The sequence below is a fragment of the Streptopelia decaocto genome, assembly GCF_964273445.1.
Source record: "Streptopelia decaocto genome assembly, chromosome: Z".
Classification (NCBI taxonomy): Eukaryota; Metazoa; Chordata; class Aves; order Columbiformes; family Columbidae; genus Streptopelia; species Streptopelia decaocto.
Genome location: NC_138657.1, coordinates 7541818 through 7553999, shown reverse-complemented (window position 1 = coordinate 7553999; position 12182 = coordinate 7541818). Strand labels below are relative to the sequence as shown.

Here is a 12182-nt window from a genome sequence, read left to right as displayed (position 1 = left end):
ATACACCTCATGTAAAACCCTGAGAAAACCGGGTCCCAGGTTCTTCCAGATGGGAAAACAACATCTAGGACCACCTAGAATCCAGTAAGTGTGTGAGCAAACTTGTTTTCTTTTGAGCACAACTGATGTCCTCCTTTTCATGACCGTAGTTTGGTGCACTGGCCTGCCTGTTGACCAGCCCTCAGTACAAGCAACATGTGCCAAATTGACAGTCAAGGATTAACATGACCAAGGATTGCATGCAATGGGGGTTCTGAGTTTACTGTCTTTTTGGCAGATACTCAAATAACAGTCTTTTTGGGTTGTACAAACCAATTTTCTCCAATACTCCACACAATCTGAATATGTGTCCTCTTTATCATCTTTATCATCAACAGCGAACATGCAGAAACTCTTCCTTTTCACTAGCTAAAGAAAACCTGATTCCCATAAAATTTGCCATGCAATTTTACTGTTTTGTGATCTAACAGAAACTGTTTACTCATTATGATTTTCACCACCGGCACAGTTAATGAAGTCGCGCTCACTTCTGATTTCCAATAAGAACGGAAGTGTTGAAGTCACTCAGCACTTCTGAAAAATCAGGTCACTCCTATTTAGGAACCTACACGTGGATTCAGAAACCCAGCTTCAGGCACATGAGTATGAAAATACTCCAGTCTTGCTTCGTAATGTATTTTGCACCATGTTTTGCTGCCTCAAGCATTCTCCATTTTAAAAAAAGCATCATTTGTCCCCGAATGAACACTAGAGGGAACCTTTGCTTTTTCTGGCTCTAACAGCACACTGCATCTTTGCAACATGATTATCTACTGGCGCTCTAATTATACACTTCAGCGTGAATCCTGTTCTGAAAGACATTCCCTGCAAAACACATTGTTTAGGAGTCAAAGGTTGGGCAGCCACACATTGAAACACTCAGACATGGGGATCTGTCAACTATATGCATTTAGGGTGCTTGTATATTGCCTGACAAATGCCTGTTGTGCATTACTGAATATGTAAGGTGTAATTATTATTACTGCTTGACAGATCAAGCTTTCATTGACAGGTGACCTCTTCATCTAGAGTTTCTGCAGTACATCCACACCTCCCACATTTTCCAGTTTCAGCTCAACTTCCAGCAGTCTTCTGCAGAATTTCTTGTCAAATCAATATTGTAATTTTAGAAGCTAGTAAAAAACATGTAAGGCACAGCACTGCATTACAAATACACTATGAAACTGTTTGTTCTTGCCTTTTTTTAAAAAAACAAAACCCAAAATGACAGAGATTGACGAAATAAACAAACAAACAAAAACCACCTAGGTAAAAAAAGATACTTACGCTCTCACTCTGAAAAGGGTTTAGGAAGTTTCCACCCATCTCACCGTCATCCCTGGGAGTGCCAGGCTGATTACTCATGCTCATATTACTGGGAGAGTTCTGTTAAATAAGATTTTAAAATACAGGGTAAGCGTTGGAGGTTTCAGTTCATTTTGCAGCTTCACCACGTGTGCCACAGGCACGCTTTACACCATACTGTTGTGCGCTAAGATGCACTGTGCAATGCACTGGGATGTTCAAAGACGAAAAACAAGCCTCTGCAGAGTTCTGCATGATTCAGTCACTAATTTTAGCCTGTGAAGCAGCTTCTTCTTCCATGAAGCAATAATTATTTCCCTGCAATTCTTGTTTTCTGGTTATAGCCAGCATCTTCTCCACTGAAGGAGGGAAAAGCTATAAATGTTTGCAGCAGGTACATGAGGTAGCTCTGTCATTACATTAAATCATGAGGTCAAATTCAGTGAAGTCTATGAGCACATGCCTTGACGTATGCGACTTACAAATATGTACCTAAAGGCAGACGTATGGATGGATCTGGTCTACACAGACCTTTGCAGCGGCCTGTGCCCAGGGTCTTTGTTCAAAGTTTATTGAAATGCAGTTTCACAAGTAGTTCACAAGTGTTAAGCCACTTCACCGAGCATGGCTAATACAGCGTGTTTATAGGTAAAAAAGCTAAAGAGATTTAGATAAAAGACCCCTGAGTAACAGCTGGGCACTGGACTGGGCTTGCGAACGTTTTCAGGAGGAGGTGTGCTTTGCGATCTGCTTGCACAGAGCACAATGCCACAGTGTTTTAATCCACCTTTCAGTGCCTAGGTGTAACTGAGATGCTAATAAATAATAACAATACAAAGGTTTCTGAAGATAAATTCCCTTTTCTTAAAGAAGTGTTCCCGTACAACCACCCCTGCAATGTTCAGGAAATGCTTTCAAGACTCAGTTACTTACAGAAAGGGTAAAATGAGGTAATTGTCACAGAAATTATCCCAAGTCAGTAGTTAATACATGATTATTGTAGACACTACAATTACTTAAGTTTCTTTACAAAGGTGATTTGTGGTACCCCACCATGCCGGGAGCATGTGTGATTCCTACTTATAGAGAGGGTTTGTGGAAAAGGAGCAATCGGGGAAAGGAGGGAGTGAAGTCATGAACATGTTATTAAACATTTACATCTATTACAGTTCCTTCCCTCACCCCACCCCAAAAAATTAAATGCAAAAATTGCTGTTGAGATTTTACTTAAACAAATGCAAATATGGTAGGTCGCAATAAATTTAATGCAAACCTAGTGCAGTCAATAGGCCAGCCAACAAAACGCAGCTCCAATTATCGCTCTTGATCAAAGTGACCAAATCATAATGGCTATAAAAATCCTAAGTGAATTTGTTCTCTTTTTCTTATGTTATTCTCAGTTGCGATCCTGATACTACATCTGTTAGCACAAAGATTTTTTATTAAAAAAACCCAAGGTCTTCTGCACTTTGAAAATACTTGCATGCCGTCTTTGTTCAGAATCACTAAACCTGCAAGAGGTCAAACTCTGAATGAAAAATAGCAGCATTTAAAAAAGAGAAAGTCCTCTTAATTTCTTGGCACTTTTCCTCGTAACTACAAAGGCTGCTTATCCTGGTAGTCTAAAGATGTATAGTAGGGTAGTCACTGAACAGAAAATGGGATGGGATAGCTATGACTTCTACTTCTCCATACCATATTTCCTCATGTTCCCCTTTGTAATCATGAAGTCCCATGACAAGCACTGTCCAAAACTTAAATATTGCAACATATTCCACTGTTCCTCAGGATTTACTTGACCTCCAAAGAGAACAAAAAGCCTTGTTCCCAGCTTTACCAAATACCAAAAACTTTTTGCTGCTACATTAGCAGAGTGATATGCGTGACGGCTGTACATACCGTCCTCTTTGCAATTTATTTTGTATGGTTAACGAAAGGCTGCTGTTAGGTTTTCACCATATTCCCCTGAGGGAAGATCATCATTCACAGCTTGAATGGCCAAGTATGTTCATGGGATCAGCTCAGTGTATTTATTTTCAGATATAGGTTGAATATAAAATTAATTACATAAGTGACATGCAGGCATTACTGTTCTTTTATTAGCAACTTGAAATGCAACTTGCAGAGTTGGGTCAAGAGCTTTTGCTCTTTTGCTTTCTTCAGTCTAGTCCACTGCTTCTGAAACAGATCCTCAATCGCTGGACAACACGTCCAAAGGCAACTAAAAGCCTAACTAGTCAATTAACATCTGACTATGAAGTTTGCTATTCAGTGAAGTTAGCAGAGCAAATAATCAGGGACCTACAGCTTGAAAATGGTTAAAAACTATTGCTTTAGTGAAGCCAGAGCTATTGTACTTTAAGCACAAATTAATTCAGATAAGTCCTGTTGCCTCTGTTATGCAGGAGGTCATACTACACAAGCGTATCAGTCCCTTCTGGCCTTGAAATCTATGAATATAAAGTTTAAAACCCACTAAGGTCTTGTCACATTTATTTTATATGATGCTCCTGCTCTTTTGTTCATTCCTGGGGGAATTTACCCCTATTTTATCTTGCTCTGTGTAGCACAAAGCTTTGAAATTCTGCTATCACTACAGTATGCCAGCCCCAAAGGTTCAAATTCCTAACATAAATGCTTTTATAGCAACTCCCCTGGGGTGCTTTTATGGCCAGTATGGGCTCTAGCATCGTAGCACTAGCTGAGTTTTTCCAAAGCAAGTATGTCTTTGATGCCTGCACAAATTCCAGGGGCACTGCAAGAAACACTTGTTATTAATGTTTATTTAATATGCATAATTTCAGATCATTTACTTCCTCCATCTCAATCTACTTCCTAAAAAATTCATGCTTTGCCATTCAGCCAATTAAATTAAAATCTTCTCTAGAAAACATGGCTCTGAATTCTGTGAGCTGTACCGACTTTACCAAGACTGGATTAATTTTTTTCATCTCCTGGGAACTGATAATCAGCTCCTCTAAGACGCATTTGAATCCAGTGAAGTCCTGTGCCTGGCCAGCTCTGGTTCCTCAGCACAGGACACACATGGACCTGTTGGAGAGGGGCCAGAGGAGCCACAGGAATGATCAGAGGCTGGAACAGCTCTGCTGGGAGGACAGGCTGAGAGAGTTGGGGTGTTCAGCTGGAGAAGAGAAGGCTCCAGGGACACCTTATTGCAGCCTTTCAGTGCTTAAAAAGGGCCAATGAGAAAGATGGGGACAGACTTTTTTGCAGGGGCTGTTGTGATAGGACAAGGGGTGACGGTTTTAAACTAAAGGAGGGAGATTCAGGCTGGACATGAGGAAGAAATTTTTGACCCTGAGGGTGGTGAGAGCCTGTCCCAGGTTGGCCAGAGAGGTGGAGGATGAACCATCCCTGGAGACATCCCAGGTCAGGCTGGACGGGGCTCTGAGCAACCTGAGCTGGTGAAGATGTCCCTGCTCGTGGCAGGGGGGGCAATGGGTGAGCTCTGAAGGTCCCTTCAACCCAAACCATTCTGTGATTCCATGATTCTATGACTTGAGCATCTAGCAACACACACCCCAAACTGTGAGAACCTTTGATGAACAATTTCCGTCACTGGAAATGTACTTGTAAAAAAGCGAACTGCAAGACTAGCTGCTGATGTGTACATGGAGATGGTTGCCCCAGCAAGAATAATCGTGGTAACTGCATACAAAACTGGAAGTCAGCCACATAATTTTCCATGCATCAACCCCAGAAAACTACTATTCCTTGCAAGCAGAACTTTTCCATTCAAGTTTCAAATGCATGTATACTACAACCTACCTGAAATTACCAGTGCAGCCCACACAGGCTGCCTATTGGGCACTGCTGCTCAGAAGATATTAAAAATATTTACATTTAAATATTTAAATTTAAGTAGCTATTTAAAAGCTATTATATGTAACAGTGTTACAGGACAACTCTGTTACTTCCAAAGTAAAAAGCTATTTTCTTTTAGCTGTTTGAAAAAGACATGCATTTGATGTGATGATTTCCATGAGTTACTTATTACGGTCAACAAAATTTCAGGAAAATTTTTAGATCAAACTTTTCAGAGCTGCTAATACTTGTATTAGCGCATATACTGATACTTAATACCAGTGGGATTAATAGAGGCTTTTAAAAATAATCCTATGGCACGTTTTGTTTTTTTTTCCTTAAAAGATGCTGCATTTTGCAATAAAAGCACTGAATAAAATGATGGTAATTGATTTAAAAAGTGCTGGATGTTTATTATCTCATTGGAGGCTTTTATTTAATCCTTCACTACATCCCTAAGCACAACTAAGGGAACACGGTCACTTCAAACCACTGTTTTACTTTTTGCAAAACCTGAAAATGTTAGAGATTTTTAAAATGAACAAAAATATAGGATTGCTATGGATGGTGCTGAGGTCAGTTTTGCTCAGCACATGTTTGCTGAGGTCCTTCTCTCCAGGAACGATAACACGCTGAGCACACTTCACGGGCTGCCCCAGCGCCATGCTGCCCAGCCAGGACACCACAAACCGTGGAACCGTACAGGATTCGTGCCACTTCATCAGTACCAAATAACATCATTAATTCTGAATTAATGATAAACACATATGCAGTGGCTTTATTTTTATGGAAGAAGTGATGCATTCAAGCACAATATTATTCTTGCAGATGCAAAACCCCTGCAGGTTAAACTCACATTCATTTCCGAGTACTTAATGGCTGTCGTACCAAAATAGTGCTTCTGAAACTCCTTCTTAGTCTAGCTTTTAGGAATTTCTACTAATGATTAAGATATTAACATTGTCTTACAGAGATAAAAGCAATCATGCAATGAATAAAAGTAATGTCTTAATGACATTTCCCCAAATTTACATTTAACTATAATTGATTATTAGAACTGTATTCATTTGTCTTAACAGTGTGGAAGATTATAAGGTGACCAATCAGATTATGAACTGGATATAATCAATGACATTCATTAATACACAATATTATGGAGTAGGGAATAAATCTACTTATAATTCCTGTTGATTATATTGGATTTTAATTTTCAATTAGTACTAATTCTGTCTGCATAGCATTCAAGGAGCTGACAAGCAGAAACATGGATACATAATAAAAAGATTCATAACAAAGAAAGTATGTTTACAGTAAACATTCTAAAAATTCCAAATATCTGATTAGATACTCACTTTGGAAATACTGTCCATGTCTCCTGAGCCTTAAATTAAAACAGATAATTATTCAGTTAGTTGTGAGCTGAAATTAATCTAGTAATTTTTTTCATAGTACAAATATAATGCAACAGCAATATTTTAAAACATAACCAACCATGTGTCATCTCACTTCGTTCCCAATGTCTCTCTTAGTAGAAGTTTACAGTCAGTGTTGAATGATTTAATTCCTTTGTCTGTGTACACGCTTGGTATAAGGAGTGAGAAAACAATGAAGGACACACTCCTGATCTGCACCAGTTATTTGGGTGGCGCCTTTTCAGGATGAGACAGACCAGCACAACTTCAGAAACCATCTGTCCAGCCTCCCTGTCCCATTAGCAACGGCAGCGTGCAGGTCAGTCAATTAATTTGAGGTATATCCACCTATGGGAAATGTTGCTTTAGCTGGAGAAGTAAGAAGAAAGGCAAAAACATGGCTAACTAGTAAAAGCTGATATTCCTGGGGAAAAAAATCACTATTATCTCTAAGGTCGGCTAGGAGGGTTTCATCAATGTCTTTACTCCCAGAAGCAGAAGCCTACTACTGAAATCGGCTAAAATGATACCAACTTTTGATGCATTAGAAATATGGATGATGACAGTATCTTTCAGAAATAAAACAGATTATCCTGAGGACTAGATTAACAAAAAACAAATAAAATTAACTATAATGAGTGAAAGACTATTGAAAAGATTTTTTTCACATGCTGTAGCTCTCACTCAGGTAAAGCGAAGAATAAAGAAAATGTAACTTTAGGATGGAAAAAGCATTTTTAGCAACAAGAGACGGTAAACAATTCTCGTCATCTGTTTTCAGGAAATACAAACTTTAGAAGAGCACTGAATAAAAACTAGAAGGAAGGATACCAGAGAAAAACAATCAAGAAAAGGCAGTTGTGGGAGGAGACTAAAAAAGCTTACTATACCTAGCCAGGGAAATCAAGGCTGAGAAGGAATGTGATTTCTCTCTGTAAATACATGAAGAATCATTTTACCATGGCCCAAAGGATAAATTTTGTTGGAAATCAGGAAAAGATTTCTTTCTAACCATGAAGAGATATGCAATAGAAAGGTTGTGGTCAAAGAAATTGAAGAAGTTCAAGATGGACCCTGAGCAATTTATCCACCTGATTATGAGACGCAGCTGCCAACTGCAGCACAGAATGAACGCAGCAGCTCTCTCCCAGTCCTCCTCTCCTAAGACAAATCAGGTTCCAGTTCAGATATGAAGCTACCCCTAAAGGCAGTTATCATTAATTTGACTAAGCACAATATCATTATCACTGCAGAAAAAAACCCAATAAAATACTAGGTGCATATAAAATCCTTCCATTACTGTTTCAGTTTTATTTTTTCTTTTAGCTAAGAAACAATTCTCAGGCTATAGAAGTGACAGGAAAAGATGTGATTACCTTTTACACAGTGTATTTGAATGTAATGTGCATCATTATTAATTAAAGCAACAATCCATTTTAGGATTCTAACATGTAAAGAATGGCCGTAAAATCAAAAGGTGTCTCTATGCAAAGTAATCTAGGAATTTTGGGGACATGCTTTGCTAGAAGAAAAAGATAATTCTATCAGGAGATAGATGCCTACTGCTGAATTTCAATCACAGAGAAGATGTCTGCTGAATGAGGCTGGATGGCTCAGCTTTTTTCCTCACCTTGTCATAACCTCTTTGAATTTCTCCTTTCTTACCTGTTTATACTTTCTGTCTCACAACCTCCATGTTTTTGGGCCAGAAGTGATGGATCTCCACCCAGCATGGAACTGAATGGTATGGAGTTTAGGTTGGCCCATGCCTGTGGTGGGAGGTGACAGAGCTCTCCTCTGGGGGCAGAGGAGAGGGGAACGTTGGTAGCTTGCCTGACCTGCAACTAGCTCCCTTGGGTTTCTCCCCATGAAGGAAAATGCTGCTCAGCAGGGTGTTGCTGGTGTCCTCTGTGGGCACTGGACTGGCTCCCCGATGAGACGGTGGACAAGGCCGACAGAAGAAAGAGACCAGAAGACTTTGCAAGCCTGAAGTTCTCCCCCATTGCTGCCTGCACAACCAACACCCCTTGGTGCAGGGAGAAGTGAAGAACGCAACAGAAGAACTGCATTCAGAGCCACTGCCCTGGTGTTAGGGTGTGACCAGATATAAACACAAGGTATTTATTTACCTTGCAGCTATGGAAGAGGAAGGTACACATGCAATTCATTTAGCTGCAGCCTGTTTCTTAAATCCCTTTTAAGTGTCTATCATCCTTCCAGCAAAGAGGAAGAGCAAAGAATCTGCCATGACAGTCAGGAGATATAGCAGTGTGTGTTTTGCAGAGTTGTGTGAGGCTTCTCCTCTAGATACGAGTCCTTCAAAAATCAGAGTATCAAACGTCAAACAGGACGCTCCTCCTCCGGCCTCTGCGTACCCTGACAAGAATTCATGTTCTTTTGGGTGGATTAAAACAGGCACCTGTCTGAAGCTGCTAAAGTAGATGGAGTAATAGTACTCATACTTGACAGATAGGTGACTAATTATAGAACAAATGAGGACGTCAATATGTTGGGATAAAAACAGTTTAACACATGCATCAATATATGCAATAACTTACTTTCGGGTAATTGATAAGAACATGCACTGCCACGTCACAATGAGACCTTCCCAGAATTTTAAAGAGGTAGAGACGTAGATAAAAATGGTGCTTAAACCTTCATCTCCACACTACTGTGACGGTATGCTTTTAGAGGGGTTTTCATCAACCAGATTAAAACTATAGCCTCTTATGGAAATAAAATACAGTATTTTTCTTCCAGAGCTACATTATGTGTACCAACTCACATGCTTCAAAAGTGTCTTGATGCTTATTGATGTATATACAGCTTTTTCAGCTTTTAAAATATTTTTACATACAGTCTTCCACACAACTCAGAGAACTAGTCATAGAAAATAGCATTAGTCATTGAAAATTCACACTGTTTGTAACATTAACTATCATTACCTAATGATCCGTTCATATGATGTGAATCCATTCCACCCAGTCCACTCATAGGTCCATCTGACCCTGGCCCCATTGGAAACTACAAAAGGATCAGACATGAAAAATTGGTATTACTGTACAATTTTTTGGTAGATAATCTAATTAAAAAAAAATCCTCAAAAAAATTTTTTTTAAAAAAGGAAAAATGCACAGTCCCAGCTCTGAACGTTGCAGATCTAGTGCAAGTCCTTCACATGAAGACTGCAAAAACATCATTCTTTTTGTTCACTTTTTCTAATGCTGCCTTCATGGTTTTTGGAAACTCTCACCTCTGTAGGCTGGAATACAATTTAGGAATAATTTATTATTTACTTAAATACTTGGTGCATAACTTTGAAACTTGCTGGTGCTGACCTATCTCTACTCCCATTGAAGTTACAGGGAATTCTACAATTCTCTTCAATAAGCATGAGCAGTTTCCATCCAATTGCAGATATTAACATTAAATTCAATTCTTCAAAAACCTGATGGCATTAGCATTATAGTAGATTTTCTACAATTCACTGTGTAATGATTTAGCAATATCTGAATATCTGTATTTTTAATTCTGCTGGCTCTTTTTTCAAAAGGCCTATAATATGGATCATAATTAAATGAAATATGATTGTAATCAGAGAAATACAATAAAACTGAAGGCACAGAGAAAAAACAGAGAAGAAACAAGTTCTACCTAAGAATCCAGACTTTTGTCAGTTCTAGAACTACTGAAATTTAGGCTAAAGTAGTCATCAGTTAACTAGTTAATTAGGCAAATACTTAAATGTTATCAATAAGTCTCATTCTTAACATCCCATTTAGATAAACAGGGATGTTTGTTTCTTCTTAGACGTATTAATTTTATTCTTTTTTACAGAACAGCAGGGCAACATAATACTGAGTCACTTTCAGCAATTTTATCCCGCCTTTTCAGGGGTAGATACTTTTCTATAACACAAGTTTGAATCCCTCGGAAACTAATGCTTAGTGGCAGCTCCTGCGATGACATCCTACCACACAGAGGTCTGTTGCCCCCAAGATCCACATGCACGAGCTTCTTAGGCCTTTTCCATGTAGAAAAATATGCTCCAACCATTACTTGGCAGGCATTGGCATGATTGATTTGGGAAAAATCAAGAAGTACATGGTGGGGGGGAGCAACTGAAGTGACACCCATATAAATGGAAAACTTAAAAGTATTAATGATATGTGATGGAAACATAGTGTTTGGATAAAAAAGGGCTGTATAATTCAAAGAAATATATAACTATTCATATTTACATTAGGTCTGTTGGGTCCAGGTGGTACTGCATTCATTAAAGTGTACATGTTGTCTCCAGAGTTGGTGGAATCTGTAATAAGAGATTATTTTAGTGCTAATATATACCTTTCAATAAAACTACTCACCTAATACATTTCCTGTCATTTTATTAATATTATTTCTGTGCCTGAATCACTGATACACAGTGGCAATATAATGGAAGATTTCATTCCCTTTCTATCTATTGCTACCACACAACAGAGCTATGAAAAGAAATAATTGCAAGGGTCCCTAAGTGACTACTTCTAGACCATAGTTTTATGTATGACTGTTAAAAGGTTTATAAATCACCAAGTATCTGTAACTATTTAATTCCATAAACCCTCTTCCTGCAGTTCCATACTGCTTCACTCATCTTCAACAGTCTCTATAAAACAAGAGTTTCTTATCAATACTTCCTGTGATTTTTTTTTAATCTGTAATAAATGATAAACAGCTTCTCGTTAAACAGACTGAAAGCTGGTATAGAGAATCACACTTTTTATTCTCATTCATGTCGGTCTTTGATTCTGGATATATCTAACTATTCAGTCGAACACTGTGCAAAGGCCCTTGCTCTAAGGGCAGCTGTAACTGACGCATCCTCATGGTACAGTGTGGTGCAACGTTAAAAAAAAAACTGAGCCCAAACCCAACAAAACCACCCTGGCACAGCCTGATGCCTGAGGTGGTAAATTCTGCCAGGAGTTTCACGTGGGCTTGCCAGATGTTGGCGCAGCTGTATTGCATCTCAGACCTTTCCCTCCAATCAGTGCACATGAACTTTCAGGTGGAGCACCTCCAGGGTTGGAATGCAAGATTTAATTAACAATACACAGAGAAGACAACCCACATAACTCTTCTGGTTGAACTTAAGAGACCAACATCTAAGAACCATTAGTAGATACAAATTATTCATTCTGATCTCCAATTTATCCCCACTGCTAACACACACAAAGTCTTATTAACACCCTTCATCAATATTTGTAAGAAACAGAAGTTAAAAATGTAGCAGATAGTAGGCAAATTAGGCAGAAACCTTTCCCAAGGGAACCTGACAAGACATAGGCCATGTAATGAAAAAGCTTACTGAGAGCAGAATGACCTAAGGGAGGTGTAAATACATCCCTAAGAGGATAGCATAATATAAAAAATACTGTCAACTCTGGACAATCAGTACTTCTATGGTATCTGCAAAAAGAATAAAGAATAGCTTAGTTCTCTACACCTCCTCCAAAAGACCATTCCATCTCTTTGAACCAAGAATTTTGAGATGAACAACATACGCAAAAAAACATTGCTGATCTGTAATTCCTTTTCCAAGACAAGGTGACGTGGGAC

At 38.8% G+C, this 12182-nt stretch overlaps 1 protein-coding gene across 3 annotated transcripts in view; it reads right to left on the bottom strand.

Annotated features, from left to right (window-relative positions):
- Positions 1-12182, bottom strand: part of SSBP2 (single stranded DNA binding protein 2) — a 189367-nt gene that overhangs the window by 14723 nt on the left and 162462 nt on the right. For 2 of the 3 annotated variants that reach the window (XM_082075551.1, XM_082075550.1), the window contains 4 exons: positions 10823-10893; positions 9527-9605; positions 6522-6550; positions 1327-1425 (listed from right to left, as the gene is read on the bottom strand). In XM_082075551.1, coding sequence (XP_081931677.1) covers positions 1327-1425; positions 6522-6550; positions 9527-9605; positions 10823-10893 — 278 coding nt within the window. The remainder of the gene's footprint in view (positions 1-1326; positions 1426-6521; positions 6551-9526; positions 9606-10822; positions 10894-12182) is intronic. The other variant, XM_082075552.1, reaches the window with a different exon arrangement.